This window comes from Mustela lutreola, chromosome 4 (assembly GCF_030435805.1).
Source record: "Mustela lutreola isolate mMusLut2 chromosome 4, mMusLut2.pri, whole genome shotgun sequence".
NCBI classification, from domain to species: domain Eukaryota; kingdom Metazoa; phylum Chordata; class Mammalia; order Carnivora; family Mustelidae; genus Mustela; species Mustela lutreola.
The window spans coordinates 121,295,131-121,321,323 of NC_081293.1; the positions used below are offsets into that span (position 1 = coordinate 121,295,131).

At 38.1% G+C, this 26,193-nt stretch overlaps 1 protein-coding gene and 1 pseudogene across 7 annotated transcripts in view; both read right to left on the reverse strand.

Annotated features, from left to right (window-relative positions):
• Positions 1-26,193, reverse strand: part of CACNA2D1 (calcium voltage-gated channel auxiliary subunit alpha2delta 1) — a 504,453-nt gene that overhangs the window by 81,881 nt on the left and 396,379 nt on the right. For all 7 annotated transcript variants that reach the window (XM_059170974.1, XM_059170972.1, XM_059170973.1 and 4 more), the window contains exons 11-12: positions 8,501-8,659; positions 2,021-2,125 (exon numbers count right to left, since the gene is read on the reverse strand). In XM_059170974.1, the coding sequence (XP_059026957.1) occupies positions 2,021-2,125; positions 8,501-8,659 (264 nt within the window). The remainder of the gene's footprint in view (positions 1-2,020; positions 2,126-8,500; positions 8,660-26,193) is intronic.
• Positions 16,071-16,171, reverse strand: LOC131830948 (U6 spliceosomal RNA; annotated as a pseudogene).

Below are 26,193 nucleotides of genomic sequence, written 5' to 3' on the forward strand. Positions count from 1 at the left end.
TCAAAATAAATAGTGTTTCCATACAATTAAAATCAGCAGGTATTTAGGAAAAAACAAAAAAACGAAAACCCTCAACCAATGCAGTAAACTTATGTCATGATATAACCACAGCATATATAGTATCCAAAGAGCTCCGTGTTAAAAAGATTTGTGATTAATTTGAAGTTATATATGTGTATATGGTTTTAATTCTTCAATCATATTCCAATCACATATAGGCTAAAAAGCAACTGAGTATTTCAAAGTGTTCCAAAAATTTTCATCAATACTGTCCCAAATTATTCACAGCACTGTGTCTGCAAAACTATCTAAATATATTAATTCACCTTTTTCCTCTCGCATTTTAGTTTTTGAAATGCATATAAAACAGTCCACTAGAGCTCATAATGAACCACACCTTTCTAAATGGTGAAAAGTTCAATTAAAAGCAAAGTAAATTTGGCATTTTATTCAGAAGAGACTTCTGGATAAATATGTGATTTCTTCTGGAATTTGTTAAACACACAAAAAAATAATTTATATCATCTCTTTTTTTTTTTAAACGGAGCCTTAACATTGTAAAAAAACCAAGTTGAGAATCATTCTCTTATCACATGCAAAGAGTCAGTAAGAAAGATGAAATAAGCTGATGGTAGGATTGCTAGAGAAATAGTCACAGTTGATATTCTCCACAATATCAGCAGTTTTCACTACATGGAAGGACATTCAAAACAGGTCTCCCTACAATGCTTTCCTCTGCAGTTAAACAATCAATGAAAAAAATACATTCCAACCTCAAAACACTTGTCTTCAGATTCTTCATTGCATACTGAAATAGAACACTTTTTACACACCATACAAATAATCTGTCTAAGATATTTTCTTGAAACTGTACAACTGAATGAAGGTCATCTTATTTAAAATAGTGTTAGGAGACCAGAAGGGGAAGGGGGAGCTGTCATCACCACCACCCCCTCATCAGCCACAGACCCCAAAAAAAGAGGTACTTTGCATTTGCAACAGAAGATGCCTACTTAACTACTTGAGCAGGAGAGTTTCTCCTTGTCCAGCAACAAGCTCAGCCAGTAACAAAATACCTCAACTCAGCCAATGAGAAACCATCACCACCCTGACCTCTGACTTTCTTCCAATGGACTTTTGCTCAAAGCGGCTTTTCACTGACTCCCCGCCCCCCCTCAATAGCGCAGTGTTCCTTTTCTTTGATATGGGCACAGGCCTATGGCCTGCCACGATTCACCGTCCTGTGATCAAATTTTTCTGCTATTCCTGAATAAACCCATTTTGCTGGTAAGAGAACTGGCTGTTTTACTTCTAAGGTAGAGAAAAATAGAAAGGTTTTCAAATAAGGATATAGTTTTTGCTGTTATAAATTGATTTATTTATAAATCAACAGAACAATGTTAAGATAATTTTTAGGCATCTGTAGGAAGTTTAAGTATTATTATAATCTTTAATAATTAAATAATCATAAATTTATCCTAGAAAAGCTCAAACTATTTCTATTTTTCTGTTCTCTTCTGTTTATTCTCTTCCTATAATAGTTTCTTATATAGAATTTATATATAAAAATCAAATAGGATTTTATAGGTCCAAATTATTTTATTAATAATTAGATGTAAGGTCATTATGAATCACATAAAAACATAATTCTTAATCATTCTGTAATTTAGCCAATGGTTTATAATCTATGATCTGTATGACTTGATAATTGGCACACTAATATCCCTTCTTACTACCCCTGCTTGATGGTCTCTTTAAAAACCACATACATTGACATTAAGATTAAAATACTATAAAGTTGGGTTGGCGGGATAGCTTAGTTGCTTAGGTTAAGCATCTGCCTTTGGCTCAAGTCATGATCCCAGGGTCCCGGGATCGAACCCCGTGTCAGGCTCCCTGCTCAGCAGAGGACACTGCTTCTCCCTCCCCCTCTGCCTACCACTCTTGCCTATTCTCTCACTGTCCAATAAATAAATAAATAGAATCTTAAAAAAATAAAATACTAGAAAATTGTACTCACTTTTTTGTCTTTGTTGTATTTGGCAAATATCTCCTGGGCTCTCTCTTCTCCTCCATCCGTGAACAACATGATAATCTTATTGCAGTTGGCTCTGGAAACATTATACTGTAAAGAAAACAAAAGAATGGATATCATTCACAATAAAAGGTAAGGAATATAAAACAATACATAATGAACATGAATAAGTTGCAGGTAGTGGGTAACAGATCTGCTCAGTAAGGATATACTTAAGAACCATTTCTGAGATCAGAACAGGCCCATTACTCGAAGGCCTCCTCCCCTCCTCCCATCATCCATAGGTCTCACTTCTTTTTTGTCTATGCTCAAATTTCACCTATCAGTGAGGACTTGACTGTTTTAAAGGGCCATGTCTCTCCCAGATTGTATTTTCCCTCATAGCATTTACATGCTTTTATGTACACAGTATCTATTTTGTTTGTTTATTGCTAGCTTCCCCTGATTAAATCTAAGTGCCATAAGGACATGAAGGTTTGTTTGTTTGTTTAAGATTTTATTTATTAACTTGACAGACAGAGATCACAAGTAGGCAGAGAGGCAGGCAGAGAGAGAAGAGGAAGCAGACTCCCCGCGGAGCAGAGAGCCCAATGTGGGGCTCGATCCCAGGACCCTGGGATCATGACTTGAGCTGAAGGCAGAGGTTTAACCCACTGAGCCACCCAGGCTCTCCGAAGGTTTGTTTTTTGATCAAGAACTTAGTATAGAATAACTTCTCCATGGTTGATTAATAAATAGATTTAAATTAATGGTTATTATGTCAATTTTATGCCCTTATAATTTGTACCAGAAACAGTGTGAACGAAAAATGTGCATGCCCTCCCACATTTATTTTCAACCCATTTGCAAACATTTCTGCTCCCTTTCATTCTTCTTCATCCTACTTTATTCACTTTACCTGTCCAAAATTATAAACTCGTAGTTGATCCCTAACACCCAACGCTCTTACATCTTTGCAAACGCCAATACCTAATCCCAGAATATCCTGCTATCTTCTCTCAATCCACACACATAGTCTAACTCTAAAAGACTCAATTCCAGTGGCAAATCCTATTGTAAACTTTCAGGTCTCCAAAGAGTCAGACATAGGAGAACAATGGATTAGCACCAAGGGGCCATGAAAATGAACAACTAATTTAGAAAGGTAGACTTGGAAGTTCTGAAATTAGTCTCAAACTTCTACTGTGGTGGAATGTGTTCGCAAAAATTGTTCAGAATAAAAGATTACATTAATTTATGAATGCTCAACTTCTTTGAGAATGTCAAGGCTCCAGCTCAGTACTATTCACTGGATGTGTAATGCAAGTCAAATTTGTAATTTTAACTTTCTTTTCTTTTTTTTTTTTTAATTTTTAAAAGATTTTATTTATTTATTTATTTGACAGAGATCACAAGTAGGCAGAGAGGCAGGCAGAGGGAGAGGAGGAAGCAGGCTCCCTGATGAGCAGAGAACCCGATGCGGGGCTCGATCCCAGGACCCTGAGATCATGACCTGAGCTGAAGGCAGAGGTTTAACACACTGAGCCACCCAGGCGCCCCTAATTTTAACTTTCTAATAGCTACATTAATCAAAGTATGAAGAAATCTCTGAAATTAATTTTACTAACATATTTTATTTAACCCAGTCATCCAATATGTTGTCAATTCAACATGAAATCCATATCAATATTATTGAGATAATATGCATTTTTTTCTTTCATAATAGCTCTTCAAATTCTGGTGTATATTTTACATTTACAACACATTTTTCAATTCAGACAAGGCATAATTTTAAGCCTCAATAAGCCACATGGGATTGTGGTTACCATACTGGAAATCACCAGCCTTGGCCTTTAAATGAGAAGTATTTTTGAAAAAAATGTTAATCCTTAAGCAGTGTTTAGGCTTATTGAAAGACTATACCCTATCTTACTTTTCAAAGAAGATAAATCCCATTTCCCATTGTAAAAATTAGTCAAGACAACTCTAGTGATGAAAAGATCTTGTTTCATATAATCTCACCCCATTGATTAGGCCATTAGAACATTGGCAGTTAAAGCTGTTAACCAAGTATTGTGAAAACCTAAGTACTAAATATTACAATTTGTCACATTCAAGCATAGTTCTCATCTGTGAAGAAAGCCATCTGAAAATTTGACTATAAAAAAGTTACCTATTTTATCATCAAAATACCTCTGTGAACGACATTGAAATCCCTTAACTAAAATTAATTTCTTTGATGATTTCTTTTTATCTGCCTATATAATATGTACCTAAAGGGCTGTTACAGAAAAGTGATTAAGAATTTTATGGGCGCCTGGGTGGCTCAGTGGGTTAAGCCGCTGCCTTCGGCTCAGGTCATGATCTCAGGGTCCTGGGATCGAGTCCCGCATCGGGCTCTCTGCTTGGCAGGGAGCCTGCTTCCCTCTCTCTCTCTCTCTGCCTGCCTCTCCATCTACTTGTGATTTCTCTCTGTCAAATAAGTAAATAAAAATCTTTTAAAAAAAAAAAGAATTTTACATAAGGACTTGGTTTCATTTTTGGAAGTAGTGGGGGCAACAGTATTAATGAACACAAGTACCAGTTAAGTAAGCACAATGGCTCTTGCTGATCAGTCGTGTAATTAAAATAATAATATTTCCCGAGAGAGAGAGAGATGTTAGGACATACACAAAAGGGGAAATAAAGAAATGTTTCGTTTTTAATACGATCTTTCCCAGGAGTAGCCTCCTTAGTAGATGCGTGATACGCGAAGTCAGCAACTAGTCAGAGGATTTGCAGTTTTCTAAAGAATCACACAATCCTAACAATTATGTTATGGTTTGTAACAAATTGAGTAAAGGAAAGAACTTGGCTATTTCAATAAAATGACTAGTAGAGTTGGTAATTTACTTTAATACGTGATTTCATAACAAATTGTGTTAAGTGTATCCCTGTGTTTCCCTGTATCACCGTGCGGACATGACACAGCACACCAGCTATCACTTACGGACTTCATAAAATTTTTTTTGAAAAATGCCTTTTGATTTGTAATATTTTATGAAGTGCCATCTGAGGACTAACTCAAATCTCAGTTCAAGGTGTACTGTGGGATAAGTGATACATTTAATCCTATTTGATACTTGCTTCAGGGATCTTAATGATAAACCTTACAAGGACAAACAAAAACCAGAGAATAACATTGTGGGACAAGAAGTATTGGAAATAGGTAAGAAAATCTGCTTCAACTTTGAATAAGACTAGTAATAACATCTGGGGAAATTATTTTTAAGTTTTTATTTATTTATGTATTTATTTGAGAGAGAGAGGGAGAAAGAGAGAGAGAGTACGTGTGAGCAGGGGAAAGAGCAGAGTGAGAGGGACAAGCAGTCTCTGCGCTGAGCACACTGCCCATGCCCGGGCTCAATTCTATGAGTCTAGAATCATGAGTCAACTGCTTAACCTACTGAGCCACCCAGGCCCCTGGGAATTATTTGAAAATGACAAACAGGGGCCCGTAGGTGGCTCAGTGAGTTAAACCTTTGCCTTCGGCTCAGGTCATGGTCTCAGGGATCAAGCCCGCATCAGGCTCTCTGCTCGGCCCGGAGCCTGCTTCCCCCTCTCTCTGTGCCTGCTGCTCTGCCTGCTTGTGATCTCTCTCTGTGTCAAATAAATAAATAAAATCTTTACTACAAATAAAATAAAGAATAGCAATACATAAGGGATATGTGGAAAGCAGAACATCTGAGACTTATTTCAGGAATAACTGAGAACATATTAAAAATCATTTACAACTGGCAGTAGAGGCACTGTGAGAGGCCAAGTGGAGTTAAATCATATTTAATCAGCAACTAGGAGTGAATCTGGGAGTTACTGTGGCCTCTCTAATGAGACAGCCTTGGAAACAGTACACGAGGCTTGAGACCCCTTATCATTTCACAACTGAAACCTGAATACGAGGGAATGGAGTGACACAATTAACAATACTAAGAAGGGTCATCAAAATGCCACAATCTAGAAAAACCTGATTGGCTCAAAAGAAAAAAAACTTCTATGAAAAAGCCCACAAAATTCTATTTCTTTACTGCAGAAAGAATACATTGTCATCGAAGAGTTCATTACATCTGAATCTCCGAGTTCTGAGTTTTCATCCTTCTAGTTAACGAACATACACCCTTTAATAAACTTACACATTTTACCAAAGAGAATTCCCGCTGGAAACTGCAACACTGAGCTGCTTGGCTTCCCGGTCTCCTTACTTGCTTATCTAACACTACCTAATAAATAATTATCACCTCAAAGTCCACATAACTGAAACTGAGCCTTTTCCACCCTCAGAGCCCCTCTCGAGAGTCCTGTGTCACCAGCCACCAAGGATTCGAGTCCAGAGAACCATCCCGTTAGTTACCATGTCACTCTCCTTAACCTTTGACTCCAACACCAGGACAGCTTAACTTAGAACACTCGTTAGACCATGCCATTCTCATATTATCAAGTTTTCATTTGCTCCTAAACACCTCATTAACTGATACCTCATGGCCTTTTTATTTCCCTCACTGCTCCTATATTGCTATGTCCCGGACTTGGGGAAGCACCTGCCACTTTCTCAATGTGCCACGATGTCTCCTATGTCTGTGCCTTTGTCCATGTGGTTCTCTTTATCTGACATGATTTTCCCTCTCTCATCTACCTGCCTAAATTCTACTCACTCTTGTAAATCCTGTTTTCAAGAAAATGCCCACTTTCCTGATCTCCTTTGGGTAAGTCGAATCCCTCTTTGGTGCCACTCAAGTAAACAGACTCTGATTTTGCCCCATACCAGCACCAACACACTGTTCTAGGAATGATCATTAATCGTGCCATGCTGGATGTTCTTGCCACCAGACAGTCTGCTTTACCTCTGCTATTCCAGTACTGGTAAAATGACAGGAAACTGTGAGGCTTCCAATAAATATCGGCTGAATGAATGACTGGAGGAAGCAACCAGTCAGATACCCTGAAAACTCTTTGAGAAGTTTACTCAGGGAACAGCAAAGTAGGATTCGTAGATAAGACCACCTGTAAGGGCTTATTCAGTGACTCAACAAATAGGGTATGAATTCCAAGTTGACCCTCTACTAGACATATGCTAGGCGTTAACTATAGTCATAATGATCAAGACACCAGTATCGAGCCAACAACCACAGTCACATGAGGTTTGCTATGCGCCAGGTTCTGTGGACAATCCTACCTACATCCCTCTGAGGAATGTGCCACGGTCTAAGGGAGGAAACCGAGGTGCAGAAAGTTTCGGTCCGCACTTTCAACCACCATAGTAATACTGCTTCACGAGAGATAAAAAGCTGAATGATAAGTCCTGCGTTGAAGAGTTCAAAACGAAACAGACGACAAAGCCATTTGAGAACGGGAGTCTGGAGTGTGAGATACACGCTGTAATACGGGGCAGACAGTAGGCGTGCTGGAGCGTGAGAGTCTGAACAGAGATATCAGTGGGTGATACGTCTGGAGGGCGGATCATCACCGAGGAAGGAATTCCTGCTCTGTTATTTTATGTCCTCCTCACCTTCATGTCTGTCATTTGGACCTTTCTGTACATTAAGAAACAACTACAAGAACCAAGTAGATGTTTAAAATATTCGGGGTGTCTGGGTAGCTCAGTCAGTTAAGTGGCTGCCTTTGGCTCTGGTCATGATCCCAGGGTCCTGGGATCGAGCCCCTGTTGGGCTCCCTGCTCAGGGAAGAGCCTGCTTCTCCCACTCCCTCTCCCTGCTGCTCCCCCAACTTGTGCTCCCTATCTCTCTGTCAAATAAATAAAATCTTCAAAAATTTAAAAAAAAAAAAAAACTAAACTAAAATATTTCCACCAGCCATTGGAGGATTTGAAAACGCCAGTCTCCAGATAAATATAGTAGCGATTGAGAGAACAAAATGAAACAATAGTCTACATATGTCAACTAAGTTGGAAGTGCTTATACAAAATGAAATAATGATCTTACAAATGTGCTTCTTAAGCAGTTTTAAAAGACGATGGAAGGGGACACCTGGGTGGCTCAGTTGGTTAAGCGGCTGGCTGCCTTCGGCTCAGGTCATGATCCCACCGTCCTGGGATCGAGTCCCCACATCGGGCTCCTTGCTCGGCAGGGAGCCTGCTTCTCCCTCTGCCTCTGCCTGCCACTCTGTCTGCCTGTGCTCTCTCTCTCTCTCTCTCTCTCTCTCTCTGACAAATAAATAAATAAAATCTTTAAAAAGAATGTTTAAAAGATGATGGAAGAAAAGATCTAAAAGAAAAAGAATGTCTATGTTTTGTATGTTTTTTTGAATTTTGGATTTAAAAATAAAAGTAGTTCAAAGATTTCTACTGCCTGGACACATCTGCTTTTAAATTAAATGAAAACCAGCACAGTTATGTAACTCATAGTGACTGATGGTAGTAAGTACCAGCATATTGAAATTCAGATGCCGTGACTCAGTAATAAGAGAGAAAAGGGGGGCGGTATGGATACTTACATTAAGCAGCTGTTCAAAAGCAAAACTAAAGCCTTTCTTATAGTCAGTGATTCCTTTTGCTGTGATATTATTCACTGCATCTTTCAGCACTTTCTTATTTCTCACATTGGCTTGGACAAGGTGCTGAAAACAGCTCACGTCCTGGGCATTGCTGTTAAACTGTGAAAGACAGAAAAGTAAATATATAAATGAACAAGAAAATCAATCACATTATTTTATTTGAATTTGTGGCCTCTACATCCCAGTCTTGTTGTGTTGTTTCTCTCTCATAAAGTGAGTAAATTAAGAACAGAAGTTCACTAAGGATCAAACAGCAATTTTCACCTGAGCCCCCCACTCCTAGCGCAACCGTGAGCCGGTCACTCACCTTCCTGAAGCTTAGTTTCTCTGATTATAAATTTGGGACTTGAATTACATAAGGCCCCTTTCAGCTCTCAAATTTTCTGAGCCTTTGGCAGGGGCATGGGGGGAGGGGGGAGAAGCCAACAAACAATGCCATGTATTCAGAATCCAGAAAAGATATGGTGATATGTGGCCGAGTTCAAGGAGAAACTAACCACTTGCTTGCCTTTCTTAAGGAGAAGCTGGGTGAAAAAGCCAGAAAGTCGATGACAGGAACCGAATTTTAGTAATCCTGAACTGTGATGGTATAGTCTTTCTACCAGGGTTAATCCGAGAAAGTAAGGTGAAAGAATCAGGAACAACAGGTGGCCTTTTAGAACTGCTCGCTCTAGAGCGTATACGCAGAAGGCAAGGGAATGACGGAGGCGAGGCCAAGGGCAAGCAGATCCTCGCAGACAGAGATGGCTGTGAATGATGAAGGCCTGAACAACCAGGAGGCTGCAGGAGGAGAGAACATCAAACCTGATGTGTGTCCCTGCATGAACATTTAAGAGTCATCACCGACGTTAGTATCACCAACCCTATAAAAAGTATTCATGGAGTTCACTGGGTATTTCCAAAAAAAGCTAAGAACAATGAGCTCTGCAGGGAGATCCAGGGCACTGAGATGAGTGGAAACATCCCACCTTTTATTAGCTCTGCTATTTGTATGAGCCCTGTAGGCTCTCAGCGCCGAGTGTCACATCAGCAAAATGAGGAGGATAATAAGACCATGCCTGCTAGGAGGTAGGGGGCTGCCCAGATGAAATCCTGGAGATTTTCTCAAAAATGTATCATTAAACGACTTTAATGGGTGGATCACAAACCAAAATGTAAATTTTACAACCGATCACATACTCTTATAAATATAACAAGTGTTCCTTTTTTCTCTGAAAATCAATGAAGCTTAATTATAAGGTGCACTGCACATTTCATCAATTCAGCAAGCAAATATTTACTGTCAGCCTGTTATAGGTCAAGAATTGTGGCAGGTGACAGTTCTGTGCCTTCAGGCATTAGGTAGATTATGCACAAACATATACACGCATGTATGTAAGTGCATATATGGTGCCTACTATGTGTTGGGTTTACTCTACAAATATTAATCATTTCCACTTTGTAAATGCCCTACAAGGCACGTATTTATTACTATTCATGAAGAAATGTAGGCACTGGGGGGTTAAAGAACTTGCCCACAGTCCTAGGGCACATAGGACATAGAGTCAGGATCAGACTAGCACTGTGACATAAGGGTCTGGGATTTTAACTATTCCTGCAGAGCATCTTAACATATTACAGCACATTATGAGTAGTTCTCTAAAGCAACAGAGCTTTATTCCCCAAGAGACAAATCACAAGTGGATTCCAGTTTGGACCATGAGTAGTCAGGGGAAAATCTGCATAAGAAATGGCATTTCCTGTGATTCCAAAGAAATGTTTCATTGAACACTATGGAGGAAGAACATTCCAGACAAACAGAACAACAAAAGGAAAGCCTTTTAGGGATGTATAAAGAAAGAGAGTTTAGCTCAGTCACACGTGAGTGAGGACAATGACATCAAATGTGTTTGGGAAGGGAGGCGGGCTAGTCGTGCAGGGTCCAATAGAAATGCTAAAAAACTGTGCTTTGAATTTCTGTCAAAAGGCAAGTCACAGAAAGATTTTAAGCCACATATAAAATAATTTAATGCAAAAATTTAAGAGATCATGCAAGTTGCTATTTGGGAAATGGATTTAAGGTGAGCAAAATTCAAAGGAGAGAAAATAAATTAGAAGGCTATTATAGGGGGCGCCTGGGTGGCTCAGTGGGTTAAGCCGCTGCCTTCGGCTCAGGTCATGATCTCAGGGTCCTGGGATCGAGTCCCGCATCGGGCTCTCTGCTCAGCAGGGAGCCTGCTACCCTCTCTCTCTCTCTCTCTCTCTGCCTGCCTCTCCGACTACTTGTGATTTCTCTCTGTCAAATAAATAAAATCTTTAAAAAAAAAATCGAGCTCAATATAATAAGTGGCTTTGGCATTTGTGGAGATGGTCAGACAAGAAGGGGCTGCACATTGATTTGGGAGGAAGAATCCACAGCGTGTGGTGGTAGACCGAGGATGCGGCTGAGTAACAGCCTAGTACCAGGAATGCCGTGCAGGTGTCTGATACGGGTGTCAGGATGGCCGGAGGACCAGAGCAGTGATGGGCTCGGGGGCTCTTGAGGAAGAGTCAGGAGAAGCACAGAGTTCGAGTGAGGGTGAGTTTTCAATATAGGTAAGACATGTAAATGGTGAGGTCAGGTAATCATAGTATTTGAAGTATGAGACTCAGGGTACACCTGGGTGGCTCAGTAGGTTAAGGGTCTGCTTTGGCTCAGGTCATGATCTCAGGGTCCCAGGATAGAGCCTGAATCTGGTTCCCTGCTCAGTGGGATGTCTGTTTCACCCTCTCCCATCTCCCCCTGTCCCCCACTTGAGCACACGTGTGCTCTCTCTCTCTCTCTGTGTGCGTGTGTGTGTGTCAAATACACAAGCAAAATCTTTAAAGTATGAGCCTCAAAAGCAGTCTTGGCTAAAGATTTTTAAAAAAGAAAAGTAGAAGGCTTCAATATAGAAATATGGTGTAAATCCATAGACATAAAAGGAAAATAGTCAAAGGAGTCCCTAAGTAAACTTAGCAGAAGTAAGCTCCTGTGGAGGCAGGAAGGAAATCAGGAGACTGGGCTGTTTGGAATGAGGAGAGAGAGAAAAAAGAAAGAAAAGTATCAGTGAGAAAGGTAGTGCTGTTCAGATACAAAGATGCAAAATTCAAAGTGGCCACGGAAGTCAAACATGTTACACGGTCAGTGTCCGGGGAGCGGGGCGGGGCAGAGCCCACTGGAATGCTGGAAGCACATGGGAAGTGGTGGCCACTGCCGTCTTCAAAGTTCCTTGGCTGGGAAACAAAGAAGTAAAGAGGTGGGTACCTCTGAGGGAGAGCCTGGAGTCAAGGAAAGGCTGCCTTAAAGTTGCAAGGTCACTAGAGCAAAAGAGTACTGATAATGAAGAGTGAAGGAAGGAAAAGATGCAGGAAAAGAGAAAAGAGGTAAAATATACAGTTCTTGTGAAGGTAGGGAAGGACAGGCAGCCGGCGTGTGGAGTGACCCTTGAATGGGTATCAACTTCATTGATCTGAGGAAGACGAGTGGGAGCTGAGTACAGGCGCTGCTGGGTGTATACATAGATTTGGGGTTGAAAAGGGGACGGCTACTGCCTGCCTTGCTGTTCACTGAGGACACAAGCCACAATCAAGGTAAAGGAAGAAGAGGGAAGGTTTAGAGAGAGTGGAGATAAAACAAGGAAAATATCCTGCACAGATACATAATTTGGGTTCTTTCTTATTTTTACTTTGAACACTATTTTCAGTTATATCCTACATAGGAGTAAAAAGCTCTAATATGTTTCCGTGCTGTTTTCCATAAATTCGAATGTTGGAAACGTAGTATCGTCAGTTCTAAATTCCACTCCCTCTTTTATGCCATTCTTTGATAATCTGACACAATCTTATTCTACACATTCTGTTCTGAAAACAAAAGAAGGTGAGAATTCCCATGTCAGAAAGTTTAAAAAAAAAAAAAAAAGTTTGCCAATGAATCAATAGTAAAATGTCTGACCTTAGAGAATTATTAGAAATGGTTACAGAAAATGTTATTAACTGATTTAAACCGTGAATTATGATAAAATTACAAGTTGTGCAGAAAATGAGCACTAAATAATGTATTGCTCTGAGTATTTCGGTTGGCCCTGACCTGCTTTTAACACAGAAAAATGAAGCATCTCATTAAGTCGCTTTAACACAAACTGATTAATGTAAATTCAATTCATTAAATACAAATGCAGTGGTATGTAACAGAAATACTACGATTAAACTCATAATAAAACTCATAAATAATGCAGGGGAAGGAACAGCTTACAAAGCCTAAGTCCCCATAGCAAGTCTCACTCTCCTAGGAAAGTAAAGAGAAATTTTACAAGTTCTAAAATAGCTAAGTGTGTATTTCACAGACATCTCACACTCATCTATTTTTAGAACAGACAAAAAGAACAGGTTTAATTTCACAAGCTGAAACTGCAGTCTTTGGTAACATGTACTAAATTTTAATTTATAAACCACATATTTAATACATAAATCACTCCTGTATTAAAAACCTTAGGACAGAAGTTTAATAATACAGTATTACAAAGCTTTGAAATAGTATATTGTGAGTGAAAATAGATTTAAGGACTCCTGCTTTTGTTACTTATTAAGAAAATGCTTTTTTCTAAAAATGTATATTTAACTAACCTCAGAGTCAGAAATCCAAACTAATACCACACTGATTCCTTTCCTGATCCCAGAAAATTCAACCGAGTAGGTGTCTTATAAGAACCACAGAGAAAAATTTCTGCTAGCATGCTGACACAGAAAGATGTGTGGGTTAAGATGAGCATGTGGGGTACAACTCACGTGGAACTTCGTATCCCTACTCTAGCAAATGAACATTCTTTCATTTCCTCCTTCCACATAACACGTTCTTCTGCCTACAACACTTCTTTCCCTTAACAGTCTTTCCTTACAAAGGCTTTCATGACCTTTCTTGACTATCAGACCACCTCATTATAAGCTCTCCTAGGCCTACATGTATCTTACACAGAACATGACTCCATTAAAATTTCCTACTTCTTTGTAGACTATTTTGACAGATTCTTCCCTAGCTTCGAAGCACACATACTCAAAGAAAATAGCCACTCCACCAATGCAACCTCCGTACTGGGTATATAATAGTATGCCATAAATATTTAACAAGTGTATATATATGGAGTTTCGTTAGACGACAGTGTGAAATGTTGATCAAAATCAAGCTACAGATTTAACATCGTAGAGATGTTTTAGCTTTATAATATGTTAAGCTTATATAGTCATACATGTAAATATTCTGTCCAAACAGATGCTATTAAAATATCCAAACAAAGATGTATGTAAAACACCTACTGGAAAGTCTGGCCCATAGATGTTAAATCAAGTCCAACTCTAGCATTTAAAAAATTATTTTAGTAAAAACATAAGTATGCTTACATCATAACAGATACCTAGATTAATGAGAAAGATTCTGATAAGTGGTATCAGCTTTAGTAAGCCTTAAAGTTCACTAACAAGACAACGCAAGTATTCTTCAAACACAAGTTAATGTTTGAAATAGTCTCTGAAATAATCATGAACAGTAAATGTCAATGCTTCCGAAGAACCTTCCTATTAAATATCATAGTCAAGTACACATATCCTATTAAAAGATAATTTCGGTGCCAAAATAAACTGTTAACCTCTCAGATGAAGTAATTAAAACTCTTAGTTTTATGAAGACAGGATTTTTGTTCTCAGGTACTCCTCACAAAATGTTTCTGAGAGAGAACTCTGCCGCCCCTTGGATAAAAACGAAATGTTGGCACGTCGTAAGTCAAAGAATCTTCAAAGTTCCTCAAAAGCAAGCTTGTGTAGGAACGGCACCCTCGTGGGATGTTGTAATGCATTTCCACAGGGCACCGGTCTACCTTTAAAATTGTTAGTGGATCAGTGGTTTTCCTCTAGAAACATTAAGAATTAAAGACAAAAGAAAACCAAAAGTGCTATTATTTCACTTGGAACTGCAGAGAAACAGAAGCAACCCACTGAATCTTTGACCATTCAGCTCGCCTTTCATTTTTACCCCTTTCCCTAATCCATGTGTCATCTAAACTCTTACAAAAACAGACTTGCTTTAGGGTACTTTGTACATTGCTTAATTATAAAACATTCTTTAATGGGCAAAACAGGACATAATTTATAATTTCTTGGTTTCTGAAAAATTGTTCAGTATCTATATTATTCCTCAAAACTTGTCTTAATGATTTGTTTTCTCTTTTATCCATGTAAAAGCATGGATAGGCTCAATGGTAGGCTCAAACTGCACATAAAACCAGCAGAAAACCTCAAATTCAGATTAGCCTGCTTTGAAACAAGGGTATTTTTTAAATTAAAAAATACAATTGAACTTGTTTATATAATATAACCAATAATTTATGCAACCAATTTATATTGTGCAAAATTATTAATTTAAACGAATTACCTAAATTAAATTACAATGCAATTTTGTGTATTGGGCGGTTACAATTCTGGTATCATGAGCTATCTGCGTGTTGGACAGCAGAGGGCAGTGCAGGAAAATAAAAGCAAAGTGAACACAGGGTGTGATCTTCAAAATTCTTGGTTAGGTTTCATTCTTATTAAAAATACTTTGTTTATTTTGATTCTCCGATTTTTATAGAAAATTTGGAAGCCAGGGTTAGTATACAGAAACAAGATGGTTATCCTAAAACTCAGAGAAACAGGTGATAACATTTATCCATACACATATGCACATTATACTCCCAGGGAAGAATGATTTTAAGGTTCCTTAAGCAATTATTGGCAATTTACCTCACAGAAATTGCGTGCCAATTTATACTATATTTATAACGATCTCATTCCACTTTCATGAATACTTAACATTTTTATTTCCTAAATTCTTAATAAAATAATTATTTCAATCTTTTAATTACTTGAATTTCCTTGATAGCTAGCAATGTAAAACTTTTTTTTCCATATATTAATTTACATTTAATCTTGTGAATTGTCTTATTTTTCTAGTTTGTTGCCTACTTTCCAATTATAACTTTTAAACCTATTCTTTATGACTTCTTGAAATACGCTTACATAACTATTCATTAATCAGATAAATTTCATCAATATTCTCTACTAATATTTGATGCTTTTGTTTGCTTATTTTACACTGTGGCATTTAGTCAGGGTGAAACTGATTTCCCGTAATAGTATGAGGGGACAATTACATTAAGTGTTTTTTTTTCCTAGATGGCAATTTTCCCTTTTATTGCAGTCAAATGCTCTACCCCTGAGCTATACCCCCTCTTTTATTGAATGATTACTGGTTCGTGATCCATTCTTTATAATGAGTTAAGATTTGGGATACAATCCTGGAACTTTTTTTTATTCCTTTTTTTATTCCACTCTTTCACTGACTTCTTATCTTTAATATTAACAACACAAATAATAGCTAAGGTATATGGAGAATCACAACTGCTTCGGGCTAAGCACTTACCATGCGGTAATTCACATAACCTTCACCAAGCTTATGTTTTTTTGGTTTTTTTTAAGATTTAAAAATAAATGCTTCATAAATTCGCGTGTCATTTCTGCATAGGGGCCATGCTAGTCTTCTCTGTATTGTTCCAATTTTAATATATATATATATATATATATATATGCTGCTGAAGTGAGCATTGGTTTTAGTTTTAATAGTTTCCATGATGCAGTTAAGGAAAAGAGACAGAGTATTAAGCAAAGCACCCAGAGTCACCCAGTGACCAAGAATCAGAGCTCTGGGGCACCTGGGTGGCTCAGTGGGTTAAAGCCTCTGCTTTCAGTTCAGGTCATGATCTCAGGGTCCTGGGATCAAGGCCCACATCAGGCTCTCTGCTCAGCAGGGAGCCTGCTTCCCCCACCTCTCTCTGCCTGCCTCTCTGCCTACTTATGATCTGTCTGTCAAATAAATAAAATCTTAAAAAAAAAAAAATCAGAGCTCTGCTTTAGCCCCAAATGTCTGACACATTCCTATCTCCAGTGTCTCATCATTTTCAATTTATACCAAAAGTATAAGCTGCCATACCCTGTCACGCTGCTTCTTCCACACTGTCTTTCTGTTGATCTTTGGAACTCTATTTTTTATCTAATTCAAATTAACACTTACCAATAAGTTTTGGACAAACTGACATCATCATGAGTCACCTATTCATTTCAAGAAGAGATACATAAATATATCTCCACTTCAGCTCTGGTACATGTATCTCATATTCTCTTTTCTCAAATGCAGATTCTAAATACATTATTAAAAGTATTGCTGGGTAATTCATGATGTTTTGCAAATACAGTGAATAGGATTCCAATTTCTATTATGAATCCCTGTCCAGGGAAAACCAGCAGGGGTGATCACCCTGGCAGAGTTAGAGATGACATACATTTGTTAGTAGCACTCTGGGACTTGAAAACTCTCATTTGCAAATTGATATTGCTGCCCCCCAACACTGGCTGCTGGTTTGTTTTCTGTGGCCTATTGTATGAAAAAATTGATAAAGAATTCTCCACCTTTTAATCCAATTTAGGAAAGTCAGGTCTAGCCCGAGCCCTACCTCTAATAAGCATCAATGGCCACAATTGATTCAATTGTGTCCTCTGAGCTTCAGTTTCCTTCTTTCTGGAAGAAAAGGGAGGTTGGGGTGGGGTGCATTACTAGATCAACTAGAAAGGCCCTCAAATTCTAAAATCTTAACATTTAAATCTGATAGTTTTAAATATCAAAGATTTACATTTAGAAAAGGAATAATGAATTCTGTAAATGTCAAAAGAAAGCCACATCAATGAAAGTGAAGGTAATGACATTATTAAGACAAAACTTGTTTGCCTATAATTATAAATCATTGCCCACCAAAACTTTTGGTGTTTTTACTTTTAAACAAATACTTCAAGCAGTTTTCTTTTTTTTTCTTCTTCTTTTGGAGAGAAACAGAGCACTTGCATGGGGGGTGGGAGGGTAAGGGAAGAGGGAGAGAAACTTAAGCTGACTCCACGCCCAGTACAGAGCCTGAAGCAGGGCTCGATCTCTCAACCCCAAGATCATGACCTGAGCTAAACCAGGTGTCAGATACTTAACCAACTGAGCCACCCAGTTGCCCCTAAACAAATATTTCAATTAACTTAAATCATGACATGCCCAAAATTCAGTCTGTTGACTTTTGCTGAAATGTTGACTAAGTTTCTGAATTAGCCCAACTATCATTTTAATACATTATGTTTATATTTTGATACAGAAAACTTCTAAACCTCTCTAATTATATGAACTTAGAATTTCAAACAATTGAGGGCATATTATTTTTTTTTTGCTTTCAAAGTAATTTGTACTAAGCTTCCTCGCTCATCTCTACTTGATATTTATGTTTTTTTTTTCTCAACCATCACTTTGTCAGCCACTGTGTAATCCTGATTCCACAGCATGTGCCCAACTAAAAATATGGACAGGTTCTCTCCATTATTCTTTTTTTCTTTTAAAGAGAATTCTTTTTTTTTTTTTTTAAAGATTTTATTTATTTATTTGACAGAGAGAAATCACAAGTAGATGGAGAGGCAGGCAGAGAGAGAGAGAGGGAAGCAGGCTCTCTGCTCAGCAGAGAGCCCGATGCGGGACTCGATCCCAGGACCCTGAGATCATGACCTGAGCCGAAGGCAGTGGCTTAACCCACTGAGCCACCCAGGCGCCCCTTAAAGAGAATTCTTAAATTTTTAAAAATTTATTGGAGGCAGAAGATACTCCTGGGCAGGCTCCATTTCACGACCTGAGCCAAAATCAAGAATTGGACACTTAACCAACTGAACCACTCAGGCACCTCTAAGTGATTCTTAAGATATAATAAACATATCAGTATGATTTTTACCACAGGTTTTTGTTTTGTTTTGTTTTTCATATCCCTGTGGAAATTTGAACACCAGTTCCCAAGGACGCAACTTTATGAAATGAGTAACTCATCATATACTCTTTGATCTTTTCCTCTTTACCAACATCGTGAGGCAATGTTGGCCAACATGCTCAATGTTTTTATGGTACCTGAAGATGACTGCCTGGAAAGTCTTTCCTAGTTGAATCTGCCTAAAGAACTTCCCTAGTGGATTTGCCCAAAGAACTCAGAGAGACTGATAATATACACATATAATAGGTTTGTCGAGAAGAGATGCTACAATACAGATACAGTGAGGATAACTCTTGTCATTTAAGAACACAAAAATGTCTGATCACTGGTTGAAATATTTATAAAATTCTGACAACTATGTAGGAATTCCCTCTCCCTGCACTATTACAACAAAGAAATACTCAATTGAAGAAGCCCTGCTATGTGCCTTAGAGTTTTCTATATACATTAATATTTCGGCTAAACAGTATAGACAGTGTGTCTATACCCAAAACAAGTAAAATAAAACCATCCATTGGTGCAGAGGTGGGAGTACAAGGATACAGAATATAAACAAGAAACATGTATATAAAGTATCAGGTGGAGACAAACTTTATGAGAAAGGAAATGAGGTAAACTGGTCAACATAGTTACAGTGATTGTATAACTAAAACTGGAAAGATACTAAAGATGAGGCAGTCAAGGGGATCCTCTCTAATAAGGAAGCATTTGAGCAAAGTTCTGAGCAAAGTGGGGGAATCGGCATGCATCTATCTAGTATCAAGACTCGGGGTAAACAGAAGTTATTTCTAATCTGTGCATATGTGTAAGACATGTACCTAATAGAACAAATATATTTTTTAAGGATGGTTAGTAACATCACCAGTGAATTCTCTTCAATATGAAATAGCATTTAGGATCAACAAAAGGACTACCAACACCAGCCGAAGACATGATATTCAAAGTAACTCAGTTCCACTAAAATCAAATATATAAATATACATAAACACATATATATATTTGGAAATATATTTCAATTATATAAATATTTTAAAAATTTAGAGTTTGATTATGGTAGAAACTAAAGACAAAACTCTATAAAGAAGATATCTATCGATAGAACATAGGGTTAAATAGGAGAGATCATGGGGAATGCCAAAAATTTTTGGCAATATATTTAGAGTGCAAACATTGGATGAAACATTAAAAAGATAAATTATGGGAAAAAGCAAAAGCCATATTTGGAATTTATAACAGAATTTAATATGTAAATAGTCACTTTATGAAAAAAATCCCTTACAATGAAACATGTAACAAAAACATATTTTCAGGTCTTAGTCCATGTTCTCAAGCTCTAGCATCGACATCCAAATTCTCAAAATGCTTTAGAACCATAGGAATGTGTTGAAATGAGATTCTGCTATTCATAAATTAAGGTTAAAGTTTATGCATTCTGCAAGTAATCACCTTAGTGTAGTAGCAATTTATGTTTCAGTTTCTGCTGCTTTGAAACTAAGTAATTACGAGCAAATATGATAGTTGAACTTAAGTAACTATGAGGGACTAGGCTAAACCTACATACAGTTCACCTCAGCCCAAGCCACTTTCTTTACCTCTTGTCGTAATTAAATGAATACACGGACCCTGAATAATTTGATCCAGTAAACAGTGATACACAGCTCTGCTTCTTGGGCACGGACTCTTTTCCCAGTTCTTCAAGTCCCAGCAAGAAAGTTCTAACTTTTATATTTTTAAAAACAACAGGTCAGTTCAAAAGAGAAGTATTCCTTCTGGCTCACCATAAGTATTTATTACTCTGCCATTCCTAAAACTGAAGATGCAGGGGGAGAGGCAAGGTGGTGGGGGAATGGGGGACTCTGTTTCAACTGGGACCCTGAATTTAGCTAGATATCTATCAAGCCACTCTGAATACCCATGAAATCAGCCTGAGATGTAGGATTATACAACTGGATCATTACAGGGGCAGAGGATCAGTCGAGAGGATGCACCTTGCCAGGATTTTGGTTGATGTTTTTGGCTGTACATCCCCTCAACCACAACTCAACAGAGTATCTAGAAGGAGGAACTCCCAACAAAGAAAAAACCCAAAGACAATGGCCTCCCCTGCAGACCTAATGGATATGCATATATGCAAGATGTGAGAAACAGACCTCAGGGTAACAGTTATGGAGACAATAGCTAGGTTGGAGAAAACCATTAATGGCAACATGGATTCCCTAAGGGCAGAAATGAAAGCTAATCAAGCTGAACTTAAAAATTCCATAAATGAGATGCAGTGAAACCTAGATTCTGTAACAGGTAGAGTAAACGAGGTAGAACAGTGAATTAGTGATCTAGAAGACACACTGATAGAAAGGAACAGGAAGAGGCCTGGAGCAAACCCCTTAAAATCCATGAAAACAGAATTAGAGAAATAAATGATGCCATGAAACATTCCAATGTCAGAATTATTGGGATCCTTGAGGGGGTGGAGAGAGAGAGGGGACTAGAGAATACATTTGAGCAAATCCTAGCTGAGAACTTCCCCAATCTGGGGAATAAAACAAGCATTTGTGTCTTAAAGGCAGAGATCAAGAAGATCCCAAGATCAAGAAGAAGAGACCAATGTCACAGGATGTAATAGTAAAACCTGCAAATCTCAAAACCAAGGAAACCCATCTTAAGGGCAGTTAGGGGGAAGAGATTCCTTACATAAATCCTTACATATGCTGGAGGAATAGCAGCATAATGTCAGACCTGTCCACAGAGACCTGGCAAGCCAGAAAGGGCTGGCAAGACATATTCAGGGTACTAAATGAAAAGAATATGCATTTATCTGGCAAGGCTGTCATTCAGAATGGATGGGGAGATAAGGAGCTTCCAAGACTGGCAGAAATTGAAAGAATATGTGACCACTAAGCCAGATCTGCAAGAAATATTAAGGAGGATTCTATAAAAGAAGACCCCTAGAGTGATGGAGAACAGAAATTTACAGAGATAATCTATAGAAACAAGGACTTCACAGGCAACATGATGACAATAAAAACATGTCTTTCAATAATCACTCTCAACACGAAGGCCTAAATGCCATGAAAAGGCCCAGGGTTGCAGATTGGATAAAAAGACAGGACCCACCCATATGCTGTCTACAAGAGATTCATTTTGATCCAAGCCTCGCTCAAAAAAATCAAAAAATCAAAAAATCCCAAATTCAGCAACTAACTTTACATCTTAAAGAACTGGAGAAAAAAATAACAAATGAGGCCTAAGCCATGCATGAGAAGAGAAATAATTAAGATAAGAGCAGAGATCAATGAATTAAAAACCAGAAATACAGTAGAACAGATCAATGAAACTAGAAGCTGGTTCTTTGAAAGAATTAATAATATCAATAAACCACTGGGCAGACTTATCCAAAAGAAAAGAGAAAGAAGCCAAATTAATAAAATTAGGAAAGAAAGAGGAGAGATCATGACTAACACCAAGAAAACAGAAACAATTATCAGAAACTATTAACAACAACTATATGCCAATAAATTAAGCAACATGGAAGAAATGGATGCCTTCCTGGAAATCTATTAACTACCAAGACTGAAACAGGAAGAAATTGACAACGTGAACAGACCAATAACCAATAACGAGATTGAAGCAAAGATCAAAAACCTCCCAATAAACAAGACTCCAGGGCTTGACGGATTCTCTGGGGAAGTCTACCAAACATTCAAAGAAGACATATTACCTACTCTCCTGAAGCTGTTTCAAAAAATAAAAAAAGAAGGATATCTTCCAGACTCATTCTATGAAGCCACTGTTACCTTGAGTAAGAGACCCCCATCAAAAAGGAGAACTTCAGACCAATATCCCTGACAATTATGGATCCCAAAATTCTCAACAAGATCCTGGCAAATAGGACCCAAAGTACATTAAAAGAATTATCCATCATGACCAGGTAGGATTTATCCCTGGGATGCGATGGTGGTTCAACATTTACAAACCAATAAATGTGATAGAACACATTAATAAGAGGAGAGAGAAGAGCCATATGGTACTTTCAATTGATGTAGGAAAGCATTTGACAAAATACGCTATCCTATCCTGATTAAAACTCTTCAGAGCATAGGGATACAGGGAACATTCCTCAATATCACAAAAACCATCTATGAAAAGCCCACAGTGAATATTATTCTCAATGCAGAAAAGATGAGAGCCTTTTCCTTAAGATCAGGAACATGACAAGGATGCCCACTCTCATTACCATTGTTCAACATAGAACTAGAAGTCCCAGCAAAAGCAATCAGACAGCAAAAATAAATAAAAGGTATTCAAATTGGCAAAGAAGTCAAACTCTCTCTCTTTGCAGATGACATGATATTTTATGTGGAAAACCCAAGACTCCACCCTCAAATTACTAGAACTCATATAATTCAGTAATGTGGCAAGACACAAAATCAATGCACAGAAATCACTTGCTTTCCTATACACTAACAATGTAACTGTAGAAAGAGAAATTAGGGAATCGATTCCATTTATAATAGCACCAAAAACCATAAGGTACCTTGGAATAAACCTAACCAAAGAAGTGAATGATCTATACTCCAGAAACTACAGAACACTTATCAATGAAATTGAAGCAGACACAAAAATATGGAAAAACAGTCCATGCTCATGGAATGGAAAAATAAATATCATTAAAATGTGTATATTGCCCAGCACAATCTATACTTCTAATGTCATCCTGATCAAACTTCCATTGGCATTTTTCAAAGAGCTGGAACAAACAATCCTAAAATTTGTATGGAACCAGAAAAGATCCCGAATCACCAAGGAAATGTTGAAGAGAAACAATGCTGTGGGCATCATGTTGCCTAATTTCAAGCTATACTACAAAGCTGTCATCACCAAGACAGCATGGTACCAGCACAAAAAAAGACACACAGATCAATGGAAAAGAATAGAGAGCAGAGATATGGACCCTCAACCCCATGGTCAACTAATCTTCAACAAGGCAGGAAAAAATATTCAGTGGAAAAGACATTCTCTTCAATAATTGGTGCTGGGGAAAAAGGCCAGCTACATACAGAAGGAATGAAACTCAACCATTCTCTTATACCATAAACAAAGATAAACTCTAAGTGGATGAAAGACCTCAATGTGAAACAGGAATCCATCAAAATCTTAGAAGAGAACATAGGCAGTAACCTCTTCTCCACTGACCACAGCAATTTCTTTCAAGACAACATCTCCAAAGGCAAGAGAAACAAAAGTGAAAATGAACTTTTAGGACTTCAACAAGATAAAAAGCCTCTGCAGGGCAAAACAGTTAACAAAACAAAAAGGAAACCCAGAGAATGGAGAAGATATTTACAAATGACACTACAGATAGAGGGCTGATATCCAAGATCTGTAAAGAACTTCTCCAAACTCAACATCAAAAAAAAAAAAAAAAAAAAAAAAAAAGTCAAAAAATGGGCAGAAGACATTAACAAACACGTCTCCAAAGAAGACAAACAAATGGCTAACAGACCCATGAAAAAATGTTCATCATCAGCCATCAGGGAAATTCAAATCAAAACCACATTGAGATACCACCTTACACCAGTTCGAATGGCAAAAATGGACAAGGCAAGAAAGAACAAATGTTGGAGAGGTTACAGAGAATGAGGAACCCTCTTACAATGACAATGACTTTGGAAAACAAGTGGCAGCTCCTTAAAAAGTTAAAAATAGATCTACCCTATCACCCAGCAATTGCACTACTTGGCATTTACCCCAAAGATACAGATGAAGTGAAAAGAAGGACCATATGCACCCCAATGTTCATAGCAGCAATGTGCACAATAGACAAACTGTGGAAAGAGCCGAGATGCCCTTCAACAGAAGAATGGATAAAGAAGATGTGGTCTGTATATACAGTGGAATATTACTCAGCCATCAGAAAGGGTGAATACACTCAATTTTTGCATCAACATGGATGGGGCTGGAGCAGATTATGCTAAATGAAATAAGTCAAGCAGAGAGAGTCAACTATCATATGGTTTCACTTATTTGTGGAGCATAAGGAATAGCATGGAGGACATCAGGAGAAGGAAGGAAAAAATGAAGAGGGGGAAATTGAAGGGGAAGACAAACCATGAGAGACTATGGACTCTGAGAAATAAAATGAGGTTTTAGAAGGGAGGGGGGTGGAGGGATGGGTGAGCCCGGTGATGGGTATTAAGGAGGGCACGGATTGCATGGAGCACTGGGTGTTCCACACAAACAATGAATCACAAAACACTACATCAAAAACTAATGATGTATTGTATGGTGACTAACATAGCAAAAAAAAAATTTTTTTTAAGTGAAAATATAATTTCTAAGTACCAAACACTTTCTAAGTACCAAAAGTTTCTAAGTACCAAATTTTTAGTACACTACGTAATTAATGGAAAAAATAGTTATCATGCTTGTCAACACCTTCTTATAAACTTTCCTTCTACTTGCAAAGCAATTAAGTTATCTTCTGGCACTCTCTTTCTTTAAAACTAAATAACCTTGATTATGTACTCTGTTATTATATCTCTAAATCTGTCCTTTGAGAGTATTCTCTTCACAGCCCATAATTTCTTTATGTGTCTTTTAAATGAAGGTAATTTTAAAAAGCATCCATCTTAACCTTTTAAAAAACATTAAGTATATATGAAAGAGAGAACTTTGGTTCCTTTAAGAAACCTAACTACTCCTTCCTTCCTTTTAGTACGTCCCTCCAAAAAGCAAATGGCTACACTATAAAAATATTCATAAACATCTGTAGTACTAATAATGTTATGAAATACCCAGATCTTAAAATCTACATCAATAAGAAGCACTATAAGTTACAAGAAGTTCCAGACACATGCCTTGCTGGGCTTTGCTAAATGAACCTCCCAAGCAGGATTTCCCAATTTCCTCACTGCTGAGGACTCACTTGAGAGAGAGATGCTAAGTGAAGATTCTGCGTCCTCGGGTGTGGGGTCGGGAGTCTGCATTCCTAATCAGCTGCCAGGTGCTGCTCGTGCTGCTGGCCCACAGGCCCCACTTGAAGTTGCAAGGGTATGAACTACCATATTCTTGTTCGACATAAAAGAGACATGAATCCACATAAAAATTTCTTGAAATCTAGATAATGATTTTATAAGACATGAAATTACTCTCCGAGAACTCGCTTATCACAAAAGTGCATTGGCATGCCAGGTATCTGTTACTTTATTTGTGACCTGCATCTGTTTTCTAAGGGTGGGAAAACAAACAAACAAACAAACAAAACACTTCTAAATGTAAATCGTGCAACAACATACTTATGCTCACTGTCATATGCCAAGTAAAAAAAGTTCTAAGCTAACCAAACCATTCCCTTGTCCAGGAACACAAGAGACCTATTTTCGAAGGAAAACTAGAATTTAAAGCACGTGAGAAAAGGCACAATCCAAATCACGTCTTTCGTGCAAATACAGTGTAATTTCGTACTTAAACGAACCTCCACTCTGCGGTAAATCGGTGTTAAACTGTCAAGTCAAAAACCGGGAGTACCGCGGTTTCATCCTAACCACAAGCTCATCAGTGAGCTTAAGGCTGTGCGTCATCTCTCCGCAGTTCCACCCGCGCATCTGAGAGGCAGTTTTGTCTGTGCTGAGTGGGAAGCAGGTCAGCCAAGCAGAGGTGAGCCTCACTAGCGCCACCAGCAGGACACCGTGATTCGCCCTGTCCAGCTTCCCCCTGTGATGCTAGGGCTCTGCACTCTTCAGCCTACATGTGCATTTAGAGACT